Source organism: Bubalus bubalis, chromosome 24 (assembly GCF_019923935.1).
Source record: "Bubalus bubalis isolate 160015118507 breed Murrah chromosome 24, NDDB_SH_1, whole genome shotgun sequence".
Taxonomy (NCBI): Eukaryota; Metazoa; Chordata; class Mammalia; order Artiodactyla; family Bovidae; genus Bubalus; species Bubalus bubalis.
In genome coordinates, this window is record NC_059180.1 from 24,070,920 (window position 1) to 24,096,731 (window position 25,812).

The following is a 25,812-nucleotide window of genomic DNA, read 5'->3' on the forward strand; positions in this document are numbered from 1 at the left end:
TTGGAAGTTAGGGGTATTGAAGATCTGAAAAAGCAAGAGGAATCTGAGGAAACTGAGGTGTAAGAGATCAGTAACTTGCCCAAGATCATACAGCAATTAGTAGAGCAGGATTTTAAACTCAAGTAATTTGGGCCCAAGGACTTCAAGGGGTAATTGAAAGGATTAAACAAGTTTAAAGTATATAAACTGCTTTTAGGAGAGTGCTTGCCATGTGGTAAGCTTGCAATAAATGGCAGCAACTGTAACTATTGGATTATTTACTTTATTCTCTAATCATCTTGGTGTCAGAGGTCCCTGCCCATTGTTCACTGTGGTGGACTTGAATGAGTCTTGTAAACTCTGACTTTACCATTCTCACCCATAGAGTGGGGCAGTTGGATCTGAGGGTCACCTATTTTTAATATTCCAAGATCTGAAGATAGGAATGCTTTTAACTTATGATGAAGTCTTCATGTAAGGCATCTTGCATGGCTCTAGAGGAGATCAGTGGCATAGAGCAGGGGCATGGTACTTGAGAGAGGGGACAGTACTGCCCTTGGAAGAATGCTGCTCTATATAATTCAGGGGCAATAAACTTTCTGTCGTAAAACAGCTCTTGGAAGTGGAAAAGGGTTACTGTGAGAAAGACAATTCATCAATTGGAATCTTAACCATAGGCTAAGAAAAGCAGGAGTGAATAACCAGGCTTTTTGCTAGGCAAAGTGTCCATTCTTAGACACTTTTTGTCCTTTGTCCTTTTGTCCCTATTTCTTACCAATGCTTCTTGGGAGGTGGGAACTTCCCTCATGCCTCTCAGAACCCACTATTTCCGCTAGGAGACAGAGGGGGATGAACAAGCTTTCCTCACCACATAGCCAGAAAAGATGCCTATAGGTCTGATGGGTTTGACTCTGATGCCCATATCTCCTTCCGTGCCAGGTGGCAGGACGTTGCCCTTCTCATCTATTACCTGCAGAAAGAAGCAGATTGGAAGAATGGTCTGCATAACAGTAGACAGCTTGAATGGCAACATGAAAGAGCTGATCAAATAGAAGATCTAGTGGTGACTGAAAAGAGTTGGAAACCAAGAGAAGCCAAGAGCTTTAAGTCCAAATCTTTAATCCATTTGTCTGAAATGGTTTAGGTGCAACCCCTTAGTGAGACTGGACCAGATGATCTTGGGAAGATACTTGTAGTTTTAGGAATTCATGAAGTATAATAGCACCCTATTATTTTTGAGGCTCACAGACTTGGACATCAGATAGATTAAAGTTCAAATTATGACTCTGATACTTTATTAGTTGACTTTTGTTACCTAAGTTCTATGTCTCAGTGTCTTCATCTGTGAAACAGAGATAATAATAGCTATTTCACCAAATTATGTGAGAATTAATTAATATACTAAAAAGCAGTCTTCATAAATGATTATTATATGTATCAGGGATCAGGTAATTACACATAACACTGACTAGAATGTAAATTGTTATACTTTAAATACATATGCTTATATATATATATACATAGACACATATAGATAAGTTCTATATCTTGGAATTTAGCCCAAAGAAATAATAAGGGATAGGAGCAAAATTTTAGCTATGGCATATTCATTGTAGTGTTGATTTTACTGGTGAAATTTTTAGAAATCATCTATTAACTAACAAAATGCATAAAGAGTGGTGGAACCATATTGCTATGTAGTAATTAAAAATTCTGCTGTAGATAGGTATTAATTGACCTGAAAAGATGGCCACCCAAGATTACTCAGTGATAAAATTAAGTTACAGAATTGTATATCAAAATTCACCCCTATTTTTGTTTTAAAATGTGTATATTTATATAACTAACTAGCTAACTAATTTTCCAGCTATTCAAAGTGGTTTTTCCTGGATGATTAGAATATGAATAACTTACTTTCTCCCCCATCCCTCCCTTCCTCCCTCCTCCTACCCTCCTTTTAAAATATTATTTTAATATCTTTATTATTTTTATACAATGTAATAAGTAAATTGCTGAAAAAATATATATGTATGTACCCTCCCTCCTTAATACCCCTAACAAACCTGCACATCATAATGGGGAATTGCAGTTCCCAGGTACCCAGGTTTGACTTTCATTGTCTTGGAAACTCTGCAAGTGAGTCCCTGTGGAAAGTAGTAGACAGATTGGTTAAAAAGATTCAACAGAGCAGGTCCTGACACAGTCCTGTAGTTGGTTCATGTTTGGTAGCTCCCTCTCTCCTTTTTGCCTGGCTTGTTCCCTTTTCCTGGAACCTCCATCCTAGAGGTTTCACTAAAGTATTTGATAAGCTTCTGATTGACCTTGCCCCAGGGAAGAGGAACTAACAACTCTTAATTAAAGCCTTGCAATCACTTTAGAGGGGCCATACTTTAATAAGGGACTATGGATGCCAAAAGTCCTTTAATACAGTGTGGGATTAAATTCTCTCCCATAAGAAGGAGAGCGCTGTTTGAATCCTGAGATGAATTCTCCTATGGAGATCTTGATGTCCAAAAGAGCATCCCTAGACATGGTCTCCTGTGAATGGCTAGAAGCCCAGCCGTAACTCCATTGTCCCCACCCACACTTGTAATGTTCTTTCACATCACAGTGCTGCCATGAGCCCTCTGATGAGCTCTAATGGGTCAGGGGACCCATTAACCATAAAAAGATGTGGATAGAAGAGTAGAGAAGGCAATAAGTACTGAGAGTCAAAGAACGCTGGGGGAAAGAGTTGGCAGAAGTATTCCCCAGGTTGTTTTGATAACATGAGTCCACATTGTGCTCGGTTCAGTTCAGTTCAGTTGCTCAGTCATGTCCGACTCTTTGCGACCCCATGAATTGCAGCACGCCAGGCCTCCCTGTCCATCACCAACTCCCGGAGTTCACTCAAACTCATGTCCATTGAGTCAGTGATGCCATCCAGCCATCTCATCCTCTGTCGTCCCCTTCTCCTCCTGTCCCCAATCCCTCCCAGCATCAGAGTCTTTTCCAATGAGTCAATTCGTCGCATGAGGTGGCCAAAGTACTGGCGCTTCAGCTTTAGCATCATTCCTTCCAAAGAACACCCAGGACTGATCTCCTTTAGGATGGACTGGTTGGATCTCCTTGCAGTCCAAGAGACTCTCAAGAGTCTTCTCCAATGCCACAGTTCAAAAGCATCAATTCTTCGGCACTCAGCTTTCTTCACAGTCCAACTCTCACATCCACACATGACCACAGGAAAAACCATAGCCTTGACTAGATGGACCTTTGTTGGCAATGTAATATCTCTGCTTTTGAATATACTATCTAGGATGGTCATAACTTTCCTTCCAAGGAGTAAGCGTCTTTTAATTTCATGGCTGCAGTCACCATCTGCAGTGATTTTGGAGCCCCCCAAAATAAAAAGTCTGACACTGTTTCCACTGTTTCCCCATCTATTTCCCATGAAGTGATGGGACCAGATGCCATGATCTTAGTTTCAAGGGACCCCAAAAGTTCCAAGAAGACGTCTCAGCAGATGAAGTGGTGGTGGGGGGGTCTTAGTGGGTTCTCTTCTTCATCCCTTACTTCAATCTGAGCAGCTTGACATGTGCCTGACACATGTAATAAACTCAGATCTCTGGCAAAACCTTCCCCCAATACAGAGGACTCTCCTGATGACACCACCTGAAACTCTAGGCCATTATCACACCTATCTTCACCTTACCTGCTTCACTTGTCTTTGTAGAACTTTTCACCATCTGGCATGTCATTTATTTGTTATCTTTCTTCCCCATGACCGCTAGAATGTAATCTCCATGAGAGCAGGAGCTTTGTCTGTTTTATTTCTGCTGAATTGCCAATATCTCCGCCATAGTAGGTGCTTAATAAATATTTATATTTATTGAATAAATATATGATAAATGATGACTCATATCTTTATTATCAAAGAGCCTTTGAAACCCATGAGTTTCATCAGCCCATGCTTTCCTAGAGCAAGTTTCCTACCGTTTCTGTCTGGCCATAGAATTCTAGGATGTCCAGTCCTGTTTGGGCCTTCCATTTTTCCAGAGTGTCTGGAAGGAGGGTCTCCCCACCACTGAAGCAACACTTTAGATGTGGGAACTTGTAACTGAGGAAGAGAAGAGAAATCAGTGTTCTCCTGGGCCTCTCTTGAACCAGACTCTGCTAAGCCTAGAGCTGGATTCTAAGTGCTTTGACAATGAGGTTGACTTTATGGGGGCTATGCATGCTCAGAGGGTCACATAAATAAGCACATGTGTATGTCACAGAGGCAAGGTATGGCCAAAAGACTAGAGGCTCTTAACCCCAAAATCCCCATCACCTGGAAAGGTCCTGTAGTAGCAACATCCGGTAAACAATGGGTGCGCCTACCATGTAGTTAATTGGATAGCTGGACAAAACCTGGAAGAAGAGAGTTGAACTTAATCAGTAGCACAGTGCTTATGGGTATGGGCTATGAAGCTGTAGACTTAAACCTTGGCTTCTTTACTGGGTCTACTTCAGGCCAAATGAGCCCAATTTTCATGAACCTTCAAACCAAAAATGACAGATGAATGATTGCAGTTTTTATTACAGAAAAAAGTCGAGGACAGTTTTTTTTTTTTTTTTTTTTTTTTTGTCAAATCAGGCTGCTTCTTCCTGCCAATTGACTGACTTGTCCCTATGAACTCATCTCTAGAATTATATAAACTTCCAGTCACCAAAGGGAGATCAGCTGCTATTGCAAACCAACAGTGTGGTCTTAACTGGTGGAGGTTAAGTCTTTAACCTCCTTAGACCAGTTTTACAATAGGTTAATGATCTCTGTTTGTTTCCAAGGCAAACCATTCAATATCACGGTAATCCATGTCTATGCCCTGATCAGTAATGCTGAAGAAGCTGAAGTTGAACAGTTCTATGAAGACCTACAAGACCGTCTAGAATTAACAACCCCAAAAGATGTCCTTTTCATTATAGGGGATTGGAATGCAACAGTAGGAAGTCAAGAAACACCTGGAGTAACAGGCAAATTTGGCTTTGGAGTATAGAATGAAGCAAGGCAAAGGCTAAGAGAGTGCTGCCAAGAGAACGCACTGGTCATAGCAAACACCCTTTTCCAGCAACACAAGAGAAGACTCTACACATGGACATCACCAGATGGTCAACACTGAAATCAGATTGATTATATTCTTTGCAGCCAAAGATGGAGAAGCTCTATACAGTCAGCAAAAACAAGACCGGGAGCTGACTGTGGCTCAGATTATGAACTCCTTATTGTCAAATTCAGAATTAAAATGAAGAAAGTATGGAAAACCACTAGACCATTCAGGTATGACCTAAATCAAATTTCTTATGATTATATAGTGGAACTGAGAAATAGATTTAAGGGACTAGATCTGATAGACAGAGTGCCTGATGAACTATGGACTGAGGTTCATGACATTGTATAGAGACAGGGAGCAAGACCATCCCCAGGAAAAAGAAATGTAAAAAAAGCAGAATGGCTATCTGAGGAGGCCTTACAAATAGCTGTGAATAGAAGAGAAGCCAAAAGCAAAGGAGAAAAGGAAAGATATACCCATTTGAATGCAGAGTTCCAAAGAATAGCAAGGAGAGATAATAAAGCCTTCCTCAGTGATCAGTGCAAAGAAATAGAAGAAAACAATAGAATGGGAAAGACTAGAGATCTCTTCAAGAAAATCAGAGATACCAAGGGAACATTTCATGCAAAGATGGGATCAATAAAGGACAGAAATGGTATGGACATAACAGAAGCAGAAGATATTAAGAAGAGGTGGCAAGAATACACAGAGGAACTGTACAAAAAAGGTCTTCAAGACCCAGATAATCACGATGGTGTGATCACTCTCCTGGAGCCAGATATCCTGGAATGTGAAGTCAAGTGGGCTTTAGGAAGCATCACTATGAATAAAGCTAGTGGACATGATGGAATACCAGTTGAGCTATTTCAAATCCTGAAAGATGATGCTGTGAAAGTGCTGCACTCAATATGCCAGCAAATTTGGAAAACTCAGCAGTGGCCACAGGACTGAAAAAGGTCAGTTTTCATTCTAATCCCAAAGAAAGGCAATGCCAAAGAATGCACAAGCTACTGCACAATTTCATTCATCTCACACACTAGTAAAGTAATGCTCAAAATTCTTCAAGCCAGGCTTCAACAATATGTGAACCATGAACTTCCAGATGCTCAAGCTGGTTTTAGAAAAGGCAGAGGAACCAGAGATGAAATTGCTAACATCCACTGGATCATCGAAAAAGCAAGAGAGTTCCAGAAACTTCTGCTTTATTGATTATGCCAAAGTGGATTTATTGATCTACTTCTGCTTTATTGATTATGCCAAAGCCTTCAACTGAGTGGATCACAATAAACTGTGGGAAATTCTTCAAGAGATGGGAATACCAGATCACATGACCTGCCTCTTGACAAACCTATATGCAGGTCAGGAAGCAACAGTTAGAACTGGGCATGGAACAACAGATTGGTTCCAAATAGGAAAAGGAGTACATCAAGGCTGTATATTGTCACCTTGGTTATTTAACTTATATGCAGAGTACATCATGAGAAAGCCTGGGCTGGAAAAACACAAGATGGAATCAAGATTGCCGGGAGAAATATCACTAACCTCAGATATGCAGATGACACCACCCTTATGGCAGAAAGTGAAGATGAATTAAAGAGCTTCTTGATGAAAGTGAAATAAGAGAGTGAAAAAGTTGGCTTAAAGCTCAACATTCAGAAAACGAAGATCATGGCATGCGGTCCCATCACTTCATGGCAAATAGATGAGAAAATAGTAGAAATAGTCCCAGACTTTATTTTGGGGGGCTCCAAAATCACTGCAGATGGTGACTGCAGCCATGAAATTAAAAGAAGCTTACTCCTTGGAAAAAAAGTTATGACCAACCTAGACAACATATTAAAAAGCAGAGATATTACTTTGTCAACAAAGGTCCATCTAGTCAAGGCTATGGTTTCTCCAGTAGTCATGTTTGGATGTGAGAGTTAGACTATAAAGAAAGCTGAGCACTGAGGAATTGATGCTTTTGAACTGTGGTGTTGGAGAAGACTCTTGAGAGTTCCTTGGACTGCAAGGAGATATAACCAGTCCATTCTAAAGGAGATCAGTCCAGGGTGTTCATTGGAAGGACTGATGTTGAAGCTGAAACTCCAATACTTTGGCCACCTGATGCAAAGAGCTGACTCATTTGAAAATACCCTGATGCTGGGAAAGATTGAAGGCAGGAGGAGAAGGGGATGACAGAGGATGAGATGGTTGGATCGCATCACTGACTCAATGGACATGAGTTTGAGTAATCTCTGGGAGTTGATAATGGACAGGGAAGCTTGGCTTTCTGCAGTCCATGGAGTTGCAAAGAGTCGGACATGACTGAAAAACTAAACTGAACTGAATCCCAGCCTTATTTTCCCCAAAATATTTTTGGGACATAATTCAGGTAGAAAGTGCTTTTAAAAGTTAAAAGCACCTATAGACTTTACAGTGCTACAAAAAATAAGGTACTACTGAGTACTTGCCAGGCTCTGTGCTCTCTCATTTAATTCCCACTATAACCTGATGGAGTTTGTATTATCATCCCCATTTTACAGAGGGTTGAGCAACTTGCCTGAAGTCACACAATCAGCAAATAGCAGCTCTGTCGTTTGCAGCCTATACTTTTTAGTAATACCACCTTCATGGACTTCTCTGGTGGCTTAATGGTAAAAAATCTACCTGCCAATGTAGGAGACACAGGTTTGATCCCTGGGTCTGGAAGATACCCTGAAGAAGGAAGTGTCAACCCACTCCAGTATTCTTGTCTGGGAAATCCCATGGACAGAGGACCCTGGTGGGCTAGAGTCCATGGGGTTGAAAAAGAGTTAGACACTACTGAGAGACTAAACAACAACAATAATACCACCTTCATTCCATGCTTTGCTTCGTACAGAATTTGTTACAAAGAATGGTTTAGACAGAACATCTAAAAAAATTACTAACGTTAACACACCATGTAATAATTTCCTCTGAGTGCTTTTGACATACTGATATAAGAGATGAACATTATCTCACTTCCTTTATTGCCTTGCCTTATAGGAAGCTCAACATGCAATTATCTACTTATTTGCTTTACACACTTATTTGCAATTACCTACTTATTTGCTTCCTTTCCTTAGTCTTCCCACTCACTCACCCCACATCTTCAGCCTATATTTCCCTAATAGGCTTTATAATTTTACATTTGTTCCATACTTTTTTTCTATTTGTGACTCTTTACAAAAGCCACTTCAAATCTTTTTGTGGAAGGAGACAGAATAAGAATTTGTTTAAAACAGAAAATGACAGAATCATATAAAGAGAATCTCTTGAGAGACTGCAGAACTTGCCTGGTCTCTTGGAAGATGTCATCTATGCCTCAGTTTGCTCCTGGTATCTCTACTGCCAGCCAAACAGAAGTCTGAGTCATTAACTGCTACAGAGATCTGGAGGCCCCAGGGTGTTAATTGCCCACTCTCTATCACAAATGAAGTACAAATAGGGTGTGCCTTTGCAAGCAAAATGAGCCTATTTCCATTGCTTTGTTGCTCCAGGATCCTGCAGTTTGTAGATTTTATTTAATGGTTACTCCATCAAGTTCCACAGGAAGAACTCTTATTTATTCTTCAAAATTCCTCATAGATAATAATCTCAGACTGAAAATGACCCTAATGTCCACCAACAATAGGATGGTAAGAGAAACTGTGATAGATCCACACAATGGAACACTATACAGACTTCTAATATGTGCAGTAATATGGACAGTATTCACAGAGAATATATTGTGTGAAAGAAGCCAGACACAAAAGATTACATAAAGTTCAAGAAGAGGCAAAGTAAATCTATGGTGATAGAGGTTAACAATGAATAATCTATGGAGTGTGAACAATGACATGAGGGGTATGGCCTCTTTCTGCAATGCAGGTAACATTTTATATCTTGATCTGATGGTGATTACATGGCTATGTGTTGTGGACTAAGTGTTGTGTCCCCCCCACAATCCATACATTGAAGCCCTAACCACCAGTGTGATGATATTTAGAAGTAAGTCCTTCAGAAGACAATTAGGTTTAGATGCAGTCATGAGGGTGGGTCCCTCACTGTGAGATTATTGTCCTTATAAGATAAAGAAGAAATACCAGGGCTCACTCTTTACTGTATGAGGATATAGCAAGAAGGCAGACCGGAAGAGAGTTCTTACCAAGAACCCAACTATACTGGCACCTTGATCTCAGATTCCCAGGATAATGAGGAAATAATTGTTTGTTGTTTAAGCCACCCATTCTATGGAATTCTGTATAGCAGCATGAGTGATTAATAAAATGTCTAATGCAGGTAAATCATTTTCAAGCTACACAATTAAAATGGTTGCACTATAGGCACACACACACACACATGCACAAAGACAGCATCATCTCTAGTAGTCCCTCCCTCTGTTTTACACTCAGCTCACTGTCATCTATCTGATACTTGATACCAGAGCAAGGGCCCATTAAATATGTGTTAAATGAAGGAATGACCCATGATGCTTGTCTCCTGAATATAGCCCTTTTAATTGTGTATGTGTCTGTCTCCTTTCCCAGACCATGAATTGCATGAGGGCAGGAACCATTTCCATCTTGCTTACTGAACACTTTCTATCCACATGGCTAAGCTTAGTAAAAATTAGATGAATTGAAAGAGACTTCAAGATGGGTTCACTCTGACCATCCGGCGCAAACTGGATCTTCTCTTACCTTTAGAATGATTACTGGATCAAACTTTGGCAAGTGATGGATAAATGTGCATGCTCCTGACGTCCAGGGTTCCAGAAGTGAGCCCAAAATGTTCACCATCCAAGCTGTGTCTGATATAGGCCATATTATGTCAGAGGCTTGCAGGTCTGTCCATTTTCTGAGAACACAGAGGAAAAACAAATGTGAGTGCATGTGGGTGTGGATGGAGCATGAGTATGTGTATACGTGGGTAGAGGTAGGTACGTGTGCAGAGGAGTGTGTGTACCTGAATGTTTGCATATATGTATAGGTATGTTAAGGTATAAGCAAGCAGGGGGAAGGAGAGTTGTTCTATCCATATGTCCTATCTCAAGAGCAGGTGCCTATTCAGAAGGTGTGACTCCAGCTCCCATGACTCAACAGCTAACTGGGTCTCATTTCCATTTTAACTCCAGTACTGAGTACAGCTTTGGCCTGTGATAACCACTTAGGAAATGTTTACTAAAAAAAGACACCTAAGTGGATATTCTAAAAAGGGGCCTTGCCTGCAAGTTGAACTTTGGCTGCATAGACCTTGGTTAGTTCTCTTTTTTTTTGAGCATCATGAATTGCCTGAGTACAACTGAGGGTCTCATGCAGAGTGACACTTGTAACCTTTCTCTTTTTAGGCCAGAATTTAAAGTATTAAGCTTGTCTTAAGGCAAAAATAGTGAACCATGAACTTGCAGATGCTCAAGCTGGTTTTAGAAAAGGCAGAGGAACCAGAAATCAAATTGCCAACATCCGCTGGATCATTGAAAAAGCAAGAGAGCTCCAGAAAAACATCTATTTCTGCTTTATGGACTATGCCAAAGCTTTGACTGTGTGGATCACAATGAACTGTGGAAAATTCTTCAAGAGATGGACATACCAGGCCACCTGACCTGCCTCTTGAGAAACCTATATGCAGGTCAGGAAGCAACAGAACTAGACATGGAACAACACACTGGTTCAAAATAGGAAAAGGAGTATGTCAAGGCTGTATATTGTCACCCTGCTTATTTAACTTCTATGCAGAGTACATCATGAGAAACGCTGGGCTGGAAGAAGCACAAGCTGGAATGAAGATTGCCGGGAGAAATATCAATAACCTCAGATATGCAGATGACACCACCCTTATGGTAGAAAGTGAAGAGGAACTCAAAAGCCTCTTGGTGAAAGTGAAAGAAGAGAGTGAAAAAGTTGGCTTAAAGCTCAACATTCAGAAAACGAAGATCATGGCATCCAGTCCCATCACTTCATGGGGAATAGATGGGGAAACAGTGGAAACAGTGTCAGACTTTATTTTTGGGGGGCTCCAAAATCACTGCAGATGGTGACTGCAGCCATGAAATTAAAAGACGCTTACTCCTTGGAAGGAAAGTTATGACCAACCTAGATAGCATATTCAAAAGCAGAGATATTACTTTGCCAACAAAGGTCCATCTAGTCAAGGCTATGGTTTTTCCTGTGGTCATGTATGGATGTGAGAGTTGGACTGTGAAGAAAGCAGAGTGATGAAGAATTGATGCTTTTGAACTGTGGTGTTGGAGAAGACTCTTGAGAGCCCCTTGGTCTGCAAGGAGATCCAACCAGTCCATTCTAAAGAAGATCAGTCCTGGGTGTTCTTTGGAAGGAATGATGCTAAAGCTGAAGCGCCAGTACTTTGGCCACCTCATGCGAAGAGTTGATTCATTGGAAAAGACCCTGATGCTGGGAGGGATTGGGGGCAGGAGGAGAAGGGGATGACAGAGGATGAGATGGCTGGATGGCATCACCGACTCGATGGACATGAGTTTGAGTAGACTCTGGGAGTTGGTGATGGACAGGGAGGCCTGGTGTGCTGCGATTCATGGGGTTGCAAAGAGTCAGACACAACTGAGCGACTGAACTGAACTGAACTGAAAGCAAAAATAATTTAAGCTGCATAGAAAGAACTTCCTTGTGGCTGGGAATTACCATAGAATATGTCCTGTCCTAAAGATGATTGTTACTTTCACCTACAGCCAGCTCTGTAGAGAAATTAGGTCTTAGCCAAATGGAATCAAATTTTGGAGGGTGAGTGTGGGAATTTAATATATTAGCTACATTTATCTTTCCATCTTTGGAAACTGTGTTTCTTACTGTAGCTCTCCTATTAAATAATTTCTATGAAATTTAATTTTCTGATGCCATAGGCTCATAGATAGGACATTTAAGTTTTTGAGTTTTTTTTGCAATAAAGCATTTTTCTAGTTCTAATAATAAAATTAACATGGCAAGCAGGATCAACTGAAAAAATCAAGATCTCTTGTTATCATTGCAGACAATCTTAACACATTATTTTCTGACTCCACTGATGAGATTGATGTAGAGTGAAATAAAAGCCTAATTTATGAGATCCAAGATACAGAAATTCTGAGATCTCACTTCATCTTATTAACCCAATTACAGATCCCTATTAAATGAATTTGAAAAGTAATTGCTACTGACAAAAACAGCCTCTTGGAATGTGGACAGCATCAAAGAAAATTACTAACATTCCAAGTTCAGTTCAGTCGCTCACTCCTGCCTGACTCTTCGCGACCCCATGAATCGCAACATGCCAGGCCTCCCTGTCCATCACCAACTCCCAGAGTTCACTCAGACTCACGTCCATCGAGTCAGTGATGCATTCCAGCCATCTCATCCTCTGTCGTCCCCTTCTCCTTCTGCCCCCAATCCCTCCCAGCATCAGTCTTTTCCAATGAGTCAACTCTTCACATGAGGTGGCCAAAGTACTGGAGTTTCAGCTTTAGCATCATTCCTTCCAAAGAACACCCAGGGCAGATCTCCTTCAGAATGGACTGGTTGGGTCTCCTAGCAGTCCAAGAGACTCTCAAGAGTCTTCTCCAACACCACAGTTCAAAAGCATGAATTCTTTGACGCTCAGCCTTCTTTACAGTCCAACTCTCACATCCATACATGACCACAGGAAAAACCATAGCCTTGACTGGATGGACCTTTGTTGGCAAAGTAATGTCTCTGCTTTTGAATATGCTATCTAGGTTGGTCAAAACTTTCCTTCCAAGGAGTAAGCGTCTTTTAATTTCATGGCTGCAGTCACCATCTGCAGTGATTCTGGAGCCCAGAAAAATAAAGTCTGACACTGTTTCCCCATCTATTTCCCATGAAGTGATGGGACTGGATGCCATGATCTTCGTTTTCTGAAAGTTGAGTTTTAAGCCAACTCTTTCACTCTCTTCTTTCACTTTCACCAAGAAGCTTTTAAGTTCCTCTTCACTTTCTGCCATAAGGGTGGTGTCATCTGCATATCTGAGGTTATTGATATTTCTCCCAGCAATCTTGATTCCAGCTGTGCTTCTTCCAGCCCAGCGTTTCTCATGATGTACTCTGCATAGAAGTTAAATAAGCAGGGTGACAATATACAGCCTTGATGTACTCCTTTTCCTATTTGGAACCAGTCTGTTGTTCCATGTCCAGTTCTAACTGTTGCTTCCTGACCTGCATACAAATTTCTCAACAGGCAGGTCACGTGGTCTGATATTCCCATCACTTTCAGAATTTTCCACAGTTGATTGTGATCCACACAGTCAAAGGCTTTGGCATAGTCAATAAAGCAGAAATAGATGTTTTTCTGGAACTCTCTTGCTTTTTTGATGATCCAGCTGATGTTGGCAATTTGGTCTCTGGTTCCTCTGCCTTTTCTAAAATCAGCTTGAACATCTGGAAGTTCATGGTTCACGTATTGCTGAAGCCTGGCTTGCAGAATTTGAATATTACTTTACTAGCATGTGAGATGAGTGCAATTGTGCAGTAGTTTGAACATACTTTGGCATTGCCTTTCTTTGGGATTGGAATGAAAACTGACCTTTTCCAGTCCTGTGGCCACTGATGAGTTTTCCAAATTTGCTGGCATATTGAGTGCAGCACTTTCACAGCATCATCTTTCAGGATTTGAAATGGTTCAACTGGAATTCTATCACCTCCACTACCTTTGTTCGTAGTGATGCTTTCTAAGGCCCACTTGACTTCACATTCCAGGATGTCTGGCTCTAGGTCAGTGATCACACCATCGTGATTATCTGGGTCATGAAGATCTTCTTGCCACCTCTTCTTAATATCTTCTGCTTCTGTTAGGTCCATACCATTTCTGTCCTTTATCGAGCCCATCTTTGCATTAAATGTCCCCTTGGTATCTCGAATTTTCTTGAAGAGATCTCTAGTCTTTTCCATTCTGTTGTTTTCCTCTATTTCTTTGTATTGATTGCTGAGGGAGGCTTTCTTATCTCTTCTTGCTATTCTTTGGAACTCTGCATTCAGATGCTTATATCTTTCCTTTTCTCCTTTGCTTTTCCCTTCTCTTCTTTTCACAGCTATTTGTAAGGCCTCCCCAGACAGCCATTTTGCATGTTTGCATTTCTTTTCCATGGGGATGGTCTTGATCCCCGTCTCCTGTACAATGTCACGGACCTCATTCCATAGTTCATCAGGCACTCTATCTATCAGATCTAGTCCCTTAAATCTATTTCTCACTTCCACTGTATAATCATAAGTGATTTGATTTAGGTCACACCTGAATGGTCTAGTGGTTTTCCCTACTTTCTTCAATTTCAGTCTGAACTTGGCAATAAGGAGTTCATGATCTGAGCCACAGTCAGCTCCTGGTCTTGTTTTGGTTGACTGTATAGAGCTTCTCCATCTTTGGCTGCAAAGAATATAATCAATCTGATTTTGGTGTTGACCATCTGGTGATGTCCATGTGTAGAGTCTTCTCATGTGTTGTTGGAAGAGGGTGTTTGCTATGACCAGTGCGTTTTCTTGGCAAAACTGTATTAGTCTTTGCCTGCTTCATTCCTTACTCCAAGGCCAAACTTGCCTGTTACTCCAGGTGTTTCTTGACTTCCTACTTTTGCATTCCAGTCACCTATAAAGAAAAGGACATCTTTTTGGGGTGTTAGTTCTAAAAGGTCTTGTAGGTCTTCATAGAACCGTTCAACTTCAGCTTCTTCAGTGTTACTGGTCGGGGCATAAACTTGGATTACTGTGATATTGAATGGTTTGCCTTGGAAACGAACAGAGATCATTCTGTCATTTTTGAGATTGCATCCAAGTACTGCGTTTCAGACTCTTTTGTTGACCATGATGGCTACTCCATTTCTTCTGAGGGATTCCTTTCCCCAGTAGTAGATATAATGGTCATCTGAGTTAAATTCACCCATTCCAGTTCATTTTAGTTCGCTGATTCCTAGAATGTCTACATTCATTCTTGCCATCTCTTGTTTGACCACTTCCAATTTGCCTTGATTCATGGACCTGACATTCCAGGTTCCTATGCAATATTGCTCTTTACAGCATCGGACCTTGCTTCTATCACTAGTCACATCCACAGCTGGGTATTGTTTTTGCTTTGGCTCCATCCCTTCATTCTTTCTGGAGTTATTTCTCCACTGATCTGCAGTAGCATATTGGGCCCCTCCTGATGTGGGGAGTTCCTCCTTCAGTATCCTATCATTTTGCCTCTTCATACTGTTCATGTGGTTCTCAAGGCAAGAATACTGAAGTGGTTTGCCATTCCCTTCTCCAGTGGACCACATTCTGTCAGATCTCTCCACCATGACCCGCCCATCTTGGGTTGCCCCATGGGCATGGCTTAGTTTCATTGAGTTAGACAAGGCTGTGGTCCTAGTGCGATTAGATTGACTAGTTTTCTGTGAGTATGATTTCAGTGTGTCTGCCCTCTGATGCCCTCTTGCAACATCTACCATCTTACTTGGGAACATTCCAAAAGACAAGATACAGATTAATCTTGGGAAAAAATGCATATAAACCTTGTGCTAAGCACTCAAGGTAGTAGATACACTGCTTAAAGCACTGAAGAGGTTTTGTGATCCCTTGTTATCTACGACAGAAATGTTCTACCACGGGTCAATGGATACCCAGCTTGCTAAGCCATGTTCCCCCTTGCCCTCCTTCCCAACTGTGTTTCTCAGAAGTGCCACATGGTAACCTATTTATTTCAAGAGAATTGAATATGAGATCAGAAACATCTCAAGGTCTGGTCATGTAGTTTCCAGAGAGAAAGGGCTCTTCTTACCCAGCATCCATCTTGGCCTTTATTCCTAGGCTTGAGTGCGAGTGTTCTGCCATCTTAGGGAGGCCACTAGTTCCACTGGTGAAGTAGATGGCAGCTGCTTCTTGGCTCCCAGTCTCCACAAAGCAATGGGTAGTAGATGCTTTCCTGACAAGAGTGACACAGATTGTCACCTACTAAGATCTGCCCTGGACCCCAGATGTCTTGGTGACTCATGCCTTCCCATCTTCCCTCATACTGGAGAGGCAAGTCAGCTGACACACTCTAGAAGGGGGGCTTATGAGTGGATAAGATTTTGAGACTTTCAGTCAGTCAGACTTGGGTTTGAACACCACTCAAGTTTGATACTTCGTTAACCATGTCACTCTAGATTATTTATTTAACTTCTCGGAGTCTCATTTTCCATATCTGAGATATAGGATCAATATAACACCCATCTCAGAATTATTGAGAAAGTTAACTTTAACACAAAGGAAATGACAACTTGCTTTGAGAACTCAGTGAATGTTAATTTGCTTGTTGTTGGAAGCCACAGCATGACAGCAGGTGCACAGGAGATGCTCAATTAGTGTAAATTTTCCCAATCTACCCTTTTGTATTCCCTAGAAGCATTTACTCCCCTTTGGAGTCTCTCAAAGCTGCTGTTATGTTGTCTATTTCCCTGGCAGTTATATTAAAGACTGTAACATTAGAAAGAAAAAGCTTACACTCTCCCTAGGAATTTCCTAAAGTATTGACTCTAGTGTGGAGATTTCAGACATATGAAGGGGAGACTCTTCTGGCCAATCATTTTATAGACTGCTGGCAGCCTCATTTAGGGATGCAGAAGATAGGAAAAGGAGTCTAGAAACCCTGTGTATCAGCCATCTCCTGTGTTTTACCACATACCCTCTCAGCTTTACCTCTTATTCGACACAGTCAAAAGCTCCGGGTGAGTTCCAACTTGCTGTTGCTTCTACTGCGAGCTACAGTGTGGTGAGGCACTCTGTGCCTCTGGCCTTCATTCTCTGTCACAACCATGGCATGGGACTCTGAGCCTATCCTGCACGCATGTATGTGCAGCCTGGAGTGTGGGGTAAATAACATCTCTGGGCAGCCCTCTATGAATGCAGGTTAAGGGCTGATGGGTCAGTGTTTGTCAGTCCTTCAATAGATAATCCTGAGAGGCATTCTGTGTGCTCCTCAAAAGGTTCCTGCAGATCAAGGCCCACTTACGCTGTGCAGTGACTCAATAATAAAGATAATAAACTCTGAATTAACTCTTACTTCTTTCCTGCTTAACTCTCCCACATCTTACACACTGCTCCTCAGACTTCCCAAATAAAGAACCTGTGCATAAGTGCAGGTTTCCATCTTTGGTAAAAGCTCAGGCTAAGATATGTTGAAGGGCTTCCTTGGTGCCTCAGTGGTAAAGAATCCACCTGCCAATGCAGGAGACATGGGTTCAATCCCTGGCCTGGGAAGATCCCCTGGAGAAGGAAATGACAACCCACTGCTGTGTTTTTGCCTGGGAAATCCAATGGACAGAGGAACCTGATGGGCTATAGTCCATGGGGTCACAAAAGAATTGGACAAAACAGTGACTAAACAACAAGACACATAGATACTCACCACAGTAGTGTCTTGAAGTCCAGCCACCCATCCCGTTTTTTCTCAGACACCAATAGTTTCGTTTTCAGAGAAGGGCACTCAGGTGCCACAGTGTCCACTATCTCAGCCACCTCATCCCCAGCCACAATGGCCCTGGCCTTAGACACCTGCAGCCTATAGAGAATGTCTTTGGCTTTCATCTGGATGGTCCCGGGCATGAAGACAAGGCCTGGAAAAAGTCAAATGGTTTAGAGAGAGAACTGGAAGGGATGGTTAATTTCTCCCCTAGAGAATCCTAATATGAACAGCCAGTGGGGAGCAGCTGGGTTAGGGGAGGTTGGGGTGGTGATAACCAATGGGGAGTATCAATAATAAAAGAACTGGGGACCAGAGATTGATTTAAACACAGATGTCCCTGGGGTTGTCAGAGCTGTAAGGAGTCTGCTGAGACTGAGAGAAACCGAATTGCCTGATGTTACACCATTGGTAGTCTAAGGCCACTAACACACACATACACATGCACACACTGCCCTATAGAAGTTTGCTATATCCAAACAATCTATATAGTAACTAAAATATTAGAGCCTTAAAAGAACTTGGAATTGTCCATGCGATTCCGCGGTGCTCAAGGTCCTGACTATCTCAAGCATCGGACACTGAATTTTCTTTGGGAAGAGCACTCCTAGGTTTTTGTTTTCTATCTTGATGAGACTTTTGTGACTTTACTTTATTCTTCTGGATAATAATTAGACTGTTTCTCACCTGTCATAAAGCTGCTTTCACATGCTTTTCCTGGTTATTAGTCTCCACTTCTGGCTTGCTCTCTCCCGCTCTCAACACTTCAGGATCCACACTGCAGACCCGTTACCACCTCAACTGTCCCTCCATCTCCTGCTCTGAGTTCTCCTTCCCTTCAGACCATTATCTCTCAGTGTGTCACTTTGGGTGACTTTTCTCTCATGGCCTGCTCACTCCTCCCATGGGCTACCTGCTTCTCTAGCTGTGTTCAGATTCCTCTGATAACTCTTACTTTTTTTTTTTTTTTTTTTTTTTTACCACACTCACATTTTCCTCCTTATTGATGAGAATGCTTGCTGTGTGTGAAGAAGGCCAGGAAAGATAAGTTGTAAATGAGGGATATTGGTATTTCTTGAGGATCTTTCACTTCTCATCTCTTATATCTAAAAATTGATAATTCTTAAACTTTTGTCTGCATCTCAGATGTTATGCCCTTAAATCCCAGCTCTTCACTTCTCATCCCTTCCTTTTTATCCATATATTTAAAAAATTGAGATATAACTGACATACAATAATTTATTTATTTGAAGTATACAGATTAATTATTTGATATACCTATATACTAGAAATGAATACCACAATAAATAAATAAATAAAAATAGATAATTAATAAATACTACCTTATGTCATCTATCACTATACATGACTACACTTATTTTTTATCTTGTGATGAGAATGTTTAGAATCTACTCTCTACAATACATATTGTTAACTATAGTGATCATGTTTTATATTATATACCTAGGACATGTTTATCTTATAACTAGACCGTCTCCCCCCTTCTCTTGAACATTACTTGGGTGCCCCTAACTCAACAGCTCCCAAATTGAACTCGTCATCTTTCCCTGATACCCCATAGCTGCTTCTCACTGTGAAAAAGACCACTGCATCCACCCAGTTGCCTGAGTGACTCTGACTTCTCCATCTCACACAACTTCTTCCTCTACCTAATGTCATTCATCAAAAAAAATCTTGCGATCAGTTTTCTGAAATCCAACCACTTAACTCCATTTCTACTTCCCCATCCAAATTGAAATCACTATCATTCTTTGTCTCCTATTTGAATTCCTCAACCCCATTCTTTCCCTCCTTCATCCCATTCTCCATGCCCCATCCAGAGTCACCATCTATACATAGAAAACAATCATGACATGTAATCAGTTTATGGTTTCCATTCCTCACTGCATAAGGACCCAGTACCCTTCCCTTGCCATGGCTTACAAGGTTCTGCCAGTTTAGCACCTGTCCATCTTTCCAGACCCATTTGCCATTACTTTCTCTTTGCTGCCTGGGCTGTAGGCACACAAATCATCATTCCAGGTTCTTTCATAATTTTCAGGCTTCCCTCCCCTCTACTGTTCCCTCTGCTCGGAGCACTCCTCCTCTCTCCCTCCTTTCCTGGTTCAATCCAACTTGTCCTTCAGCTCTCATAAATACTCTCTCTAAATACTACTTCTACTAAGACTTCTGTAAACCTCTCAGATTAGTCTGTTTGGGTCTCCTTTTATAGCAAAGATCAGCAATTTTTTTCTACAAAAGGCCAAGCAAATGTCAAATATCTTAGGCTTTATGTGCCAGAGGCTCTCTGTCCAAACTATGTTAGTCTGTTATTATAGTTCAAAAGCAATCACAGATAATATACAAAAAGGGCATGACTAGGTTCTAATAAAACTTCTTATTTATAAAAACAAGCTGTGGGCTGGATTTGCCCTATAGGTAATAGTTTGACAAATATTTTGTATAGGTTCTTATAGAACCTCATGCCACTTATCAAAACTGTAATTCAATAATTGTATATGCAATTAATAATTTAAAGCTGCTGTCTTTCTCCAGAGATCTGTGAGTACCATACATAGACTCTGTTTTGTTTACTCTGTATTAGCAACCACTTAGCATAGTGCTTAGGGCATAGTTTGCTTAAATAAATGGAAGAAGAGTGGTATCTCTATATGACGAGGGACCACATGATAGGTGGAGGGGGCATCTTTTGGGAGGAATGATTGCATTTCTCTGCCACCACTTTCCTTCACAAGGGAGATGGTGCCCAGCTCAGGTGGTCAATCACCAACCTGCCCGCATGCAGCCAAGGATCACCAGCCACCACTCAGGCACTCGGGGCAGCACCACTTTCACACGGTCCCCACGCTGCAGACCACATGGCCCTGCGAGGACGTTGGCTGTTTGTTGACAGAGTTCACTCAGTTGGCTGAAGTTCCACGTTACCTCATCCCCATTGCCATTCACCCACCACAGGGCTGGGCCAGGGGGTCGCTTGCCAGCCTGAAGAAAGAAAAGGCCTAATGATTAAGGTGGGCTGGTACACAAGCATGTAAAATAAATTCCCATCTTGGAACTGCCGCAGTGGTGCTTAATAAGCTTTTTGATCCCAGGACTCCTATACACTCTTAAGAAGTATTACAATCCTAAAGAGCTTTATTTATAAGCCCTTTATTAATATCTCTCAATGTTTGTTGGAAATTAAACTGAGAAATTATATACATGTGTGAATAAATTCATTATTGTTGTTGTTGCTCAGTCACTAAGTCATGTCCAACTCTTGGCGACCCCATGGACTGCAGCACGCCAGGCTTCCCTGTCCTTCACTATCTCCTGAAGTTTGCTCAAAGTCATGTCCAGAGTTGGTGATGCCATCCAACCATCTCACCCGCTGTCATCCCCTTCTCCTTCTGCCCTCAATCTTTCCCTGTATCAAGATTTTTTCCAATGAATTGGCTCTTCGCATTTGATGGCCAAAATATTGAAGCTTCAGCTTTTAAATATAACAGTAATAAGTCCATCATATATTAACACAAATAAGATACGTTTTATTGAAGAAGTAAGTATACTTTCTGAAACAAACAAAATATAATGAGAAGAGTGGCATCATTTTATATTTTTGCAAATCTTTTTAATATCTTCCTTAATAGAAGACATTTGGATTCCTTTATTTTTCTGTATTTACTTCATTGTAGCCTCTGGAAAATGACACAGTATACTTCCAAGAGAATAAGAATTAAAAAGGCAAATATTACCTTAGATTTATTTATCTATCTCTATGTATTTGTTTATTTTTTATTGTGGTAAAATATGCTGTGCTTAGTTGCTCAGTCATGTCCAACTCTTGCAACCCCATAGACTGTAGCCTGCCAGGATCTTCTGTCCATGGGGATTCTCCAGGCAAGAATACTAGAGTGAGTTGCCATGTCCTTCTCCAGGGGATCTTCCTGACCCAGGAATCCAACCGGGGTCTTCTACATTGCAGGTGGATTCTTTACCAACTGAGCTACCAGGGAAGCCCATGGTAAAATATACATAACATAAAATTTACCATTTTAGCCATTTATAAAGTACACAGTTTGGTGGCATGCATTTATACTGCTGTGTAATCACAACCATCATTTGTCTCCAGAACTTTTTCATTGTCTAAAACTGAATCTATGTATTCATTATACAATGACTCCCCAGTCCCTCATCTCCCAAGTCCCTGGTAGCTACTATTCTACTTTTTGTCTCTGAATTTGACTACTCTGCTGCTGCTGCTGCTAAATCACTTCAGTCGTGTCCGACTCTGTGCGACCCCATAGACGGCAGCCCACCAGGCTCCCCCGTCCCTGGGATTCTCCAGGCAAGAACACTGGAGTGGGTTGCCATTTCCTTCTCCAATGCATGAAAGTGAAAAGTGAAGTGAAGTCACTCAGTCGTGTCCGACTCTTAGCAACCCCATGGACTGCAGCCTACCAGGCTCCTCCGTCCATGGGATTTTCCAGTCAAGAGTACTGGAGTGGGGTGCCATTGCTTTCTCCGTTGACTACTCTAGGTACCTCATATAAATGGAATCACACATTATTTTTCCTTCTGTATCTGGCTTATTTCACTTAATGTGATGTCTATAATGTTCATCTATGGTGTATCATATATCGGAATTTCATTCTTTTTAAAAAATGCTGTGTAGATATGCCAATTTTATTTATCCACTAGTCCATTAATAGACATTGGATTGTTCCTACATTTTGGCTACTGTGACTAATCCTACTATAAACATGGTGTATAAATATCTCTTCAAAACCCTGCTTATGATTCTTTGGAATACATGCACAACAATGGAAAAACTGGATTATACAGTAACTCTATTTTTAATTTTTTGAGGAAATATGTTGTTTTCTACAATGGCTGGACCATTTTACATTCCCACCAGTGTTGCACAAGAGCTCCACTTCATCTTAGTTTTGTTTTGAATTGTTTTCATTTTACATATTCCCCTGGGAAAAGTCTCAGGAATCCTCAGGGTCTCCATATCATAGTTTGAAAGCACTAATGTCAAGTCAAAGAGAAAAATTTATTTGTAATTGTATTAGATATTTCAAAATTCCTCTTTATAAGGGTTGACTCATTTTGCACTTTGATCAGTACCTGTGTCTATTTCCTCATAGTTTTGTCAACAGAGTATGTTGACAAAAATTTTATGTAACTAGTAGGTAAGATATATTATTTCAGTGAAGTTTTCATTTGTGTAACTATTACTATGAGTGAAGTTGAGCATTTTTTCTTATATTTAAGGGCCTTGTGAGTTCATTTTTCTGTGAACTATTTATATATTTGCCCATATCTATTTTTGATTGCATCTTTTTATTCTTGATTTCTAGGAGCTCTTTTTGCATTAGAGATATTAACTCTTGGTTCTTTTATGAATTGCATATCTTTACTCTGATTGTCATTATTTTAAAATTTTGCTGACAGTGTTTGTCAATGGAAATTTGTTTTTTTGAAATGTACATATATTTAGTAAATCACTTTTTTTATGAATTCAGGATTTTGAGTCATGGTAGTAAAGACCTCCTTCATTATTCTAAAGAAGTATAACTTCAAAATAAAAGCCAGCAATCTAAATTTTTATTTGAAAAGTTTCAACTTTAAAATGTTTACCAATTTTTTTTTTTCTTTTTTTTTTTTTAGAGAGCCCTGCACCATGGGCCATGTTTAGCCTAGAGGCCTGGCATTTGCCATTTCTGTACTAAAGTTATGTCATGGTGTTGAGACATCACGACTATGATTCCTTCTGATCATCATTCTTTTAAGCCCATGCTAATAGAACCACCTCTTCTGCTACCCTAGCCAGGATAAATCCTTTCATCTTCCATAAAGGTAAACTGAACTCAGGTAAAGTCAATCATTGTGTCAGCAATGAATGGAGCAGAATTCTGGAAGTCCAGGCTAGGAAAGAAAATTTAGGAATTTTTGTATCACTCTCTTCTCTGATGCCTCATGTTGGAATCCTTTTGACACTCCCTGCCTAATAATCATTCTACTTGTGTATCCCTAATGACAAGGACACATAGCTTTCTGAGAAAACTGACTCAGTCTTTCATTGATGCTGGTTTAACAAGAGAATGCTGATTTTTCTTTTATTAAATACAAATTTACTTCCTCTACGACTCCAACTCGCTAGTCCTTGTTTCACCCTGGGAGGTCATAAGAGAGAATGTGGAGGAGTATGTTCAGGTCAGCTGTGCGTTTCAGCTGCCTGAGGTGTGGCGGTTCCCAGATTGCTCCACCCTGCATCAGTTTCCTGAACCCTTTTTTCTGCCAAGCTCATGTTCTCTTGTTCCTACCCTATGCACCTTAATGGAAGATGGACATCTTGTTCACAGCTCATTATAGTGCCTGACACATAATAAGTACTCAACAAATACTTATTGAATGAATGGATGAACTAGTGAACTCAGCCAAATTTTCCAACTGTGTGCCTCTTTTCCACCCCATTACCTTCTCCATGCCAGCCCAATGATCTATCACATCAGTAGCAAAGTTAAATTTGGCAGGAACTTCCTGGTGTCCCCACGACAGGGATGCCAGTTGCCTAGTATGAATTCGGATAGTGTGATTGGTCATCTGAGACCTCCATAGGATGCAAAGTGCCTGGAGTTGCCGCCCCCAATGCATGTTTAAACCTATGAAGGAAAGAAAAGACAGAGGTGAGTCTGTACAGTCAGCAGTTGCTTAAGGAGCCCCATTCCAACCTTACAGGATTCTTCCAGAAATTAATTTGCTGTGATTATGAGTAAACTGGAAGTCAGCATCTATCTTAGTCACCTTCTGATGTACCATTCTCCGAAAACACAGCACCTGCTCTAAATCCTATTTTTCCACCACCTCTGACAGTTTTGTGAACACCCAATTCCACATAATAAATCCTTTTGTGCTTAAAACACAGTAGTGTGGTAGATTGAATTGCGATTACCAAAAACTCCATGTGCATTCTGGAGAAGAGTGTGTATGCACCGCTTGTTGACTTTGGCTTGTCCATAGGACATGATTTGGAGAATGAGATATGAGTGGATGTGCTTGTGTACTTGGTCAGAGATTCTTGCATTTATGCCCTCTGCCATGAAAATGGCCTCCCTGGTGGCTCAGATGGTAAAGAATCCTCCTGCCAATGCCGTGAGAACAGCATATCCCAAGTGAGCCGACCTCCAGCCTGGGTCCCAGAACGCATGTTGACTTGAGCTGAGCCTAGTATAGCCACAGATAATTTCCAGACTCACAGGAAAATATTTTTGGATATAAGCATCTGAGATGTTCAGGATGATTGCTATCATGGCAAAAACTGACTAATACAAGCATTTGTTTTCTTTAACTGATACTTGACTGAGATATCTTGAGTACTATGTATTCAGCACACAGGACCTGACAAACAGAATCACTTTAGAAATTATAACTGTTGCGATTTTCATTTCTGTCTCTGCATTGGCTCCAGGCAAAGTATTTCAAAATCTACTGGTCTCTGATTTCCAACATGTGCACCTTGATGAGGATTGCAGAATTTAAGTGTAATGACCTTTGACGCAAGGAATCCAGCCAGTAGTTCCTCCAGCTGGTCAGATTCCCACTTCCTGTTGTTTGGGCAGTAGCAGTCAGAATGCTTAAGGTCTCTTAAACACCTTCCTGTCTTTTCTAAAAGAACAAAACGTGAAGATTTCCTTACCAGCTCCTAGGCAGGAAATTCTTTTGCCTTTCTACATGCTAATTCCTCTCTCATTTGCATTCTTATTCTTCTTGCCTCACCTTCTCTTAGAGCCCTCCTTCCCTGACTACCACCCAATTTCCATCCCAATTTGACCAACCTTCTCCCAGTCACCCCAGTCCTTCCCTTTTGCTGTGCTAAACACTCCCTTTTCCTTTGCCCACTGCTGCCTCCTCACTAAGACCTGGCAGACCTTTCTTGGTCCCTAGAGATTGCAGACTACTTTTCCCTGTGGATTGTCATTCTCCTTACCAGTCGTGACTTCTAAAGATTGGATAGTGCCATCATGAAGCATGACTCCATCTGTTCATTCCTCACAACGTGCTCACCTGCCAAGTCCTTTCAAGGAAGTCTCTCTGGAGATCTCTTGGTCTCCGTCCTGAACAGACAGCACCAGAACCCCTGTCGCCTTGGAGGATGGCACAGCTAATCAGGCAGATAGCTCGAGAATCCCTACAGCATTCAAAGAGGGCACAGTTAATCATTAACTGAGGCTAACTCTGGATAACACCAGTCCTCCTAGTTATGTTTATGGATTTCACAGTCCTAGAGCCTTGGATCCAGCCAGGAGCTAGTTTTTCCATCCAGGAGATCAAAAGG

At 41.1% G+C, this 25,812-nt stretch overlaps 1 protein-coding gene across 5 annotated transcripts in view; it reads right to left on the reverse strand.

Moving 5' to 3' along the window:
- The window catches only part of LOC102412341 (acyl-coenzyme A synthetase ACSM2B, mitochondrial), a 52,347-nt gene extending 26,669 nt beyond the window's left edge, over positions 1–25,678 (reverse strand). Inside the window, exons 1-11 of one of the 5 annotated variants that reach the window (XM_006073916.4) lie at positions 25,542–25,678; positions 25,027–25,142; positions 23,955–24,139; positions 20,261–20,471; positions 17,415–17,622; positions 15,807–15,950; positions 9,734–9,890; positions 4,289–4,368; positions 3,952–4,075; positions 2,043–2,123; positions 848–949 (exon numbers count right to left, since the gene is read on the reverse strand). In XM_006073916.4, the coding sequence (XP_006073978.2) occupies positions 848–949; positions 2,043–2,123; positions 3,952–4,075; positions 4,289–4,368; positions 9,734–9,890; positions 15,807–15,950; positions 17,415–17,622; positions 20,261–20,471; positions 23,955–24,131 (1,284 nt within the window). In that variant the 5' untranslated portion in view covers positions 24,132–24,139; positions 25,027–25,142; positions 25,542–25,678. Of the gene's footprint in view, positions 1–847; positions 950–2,042; positions 2,124–3,951; positions 4,076–4,288; positions 4,369–9,733; positions 9,891–15,806; positions 15,951–17,414; positions 17,623–20,260; positions 20,472–23,954; positions 24,140–25,026; positions 25,143–25,464 lie in introns of all 5 variants that reach the window. The other 4 variants (XM_025275495.3, XM_006073915.4, XM_006073914.4 and 1 more) reach the window with 4 other exon arrangements.
- Positions 25,679–25,812: the final 134 nt, after the last annotated feature.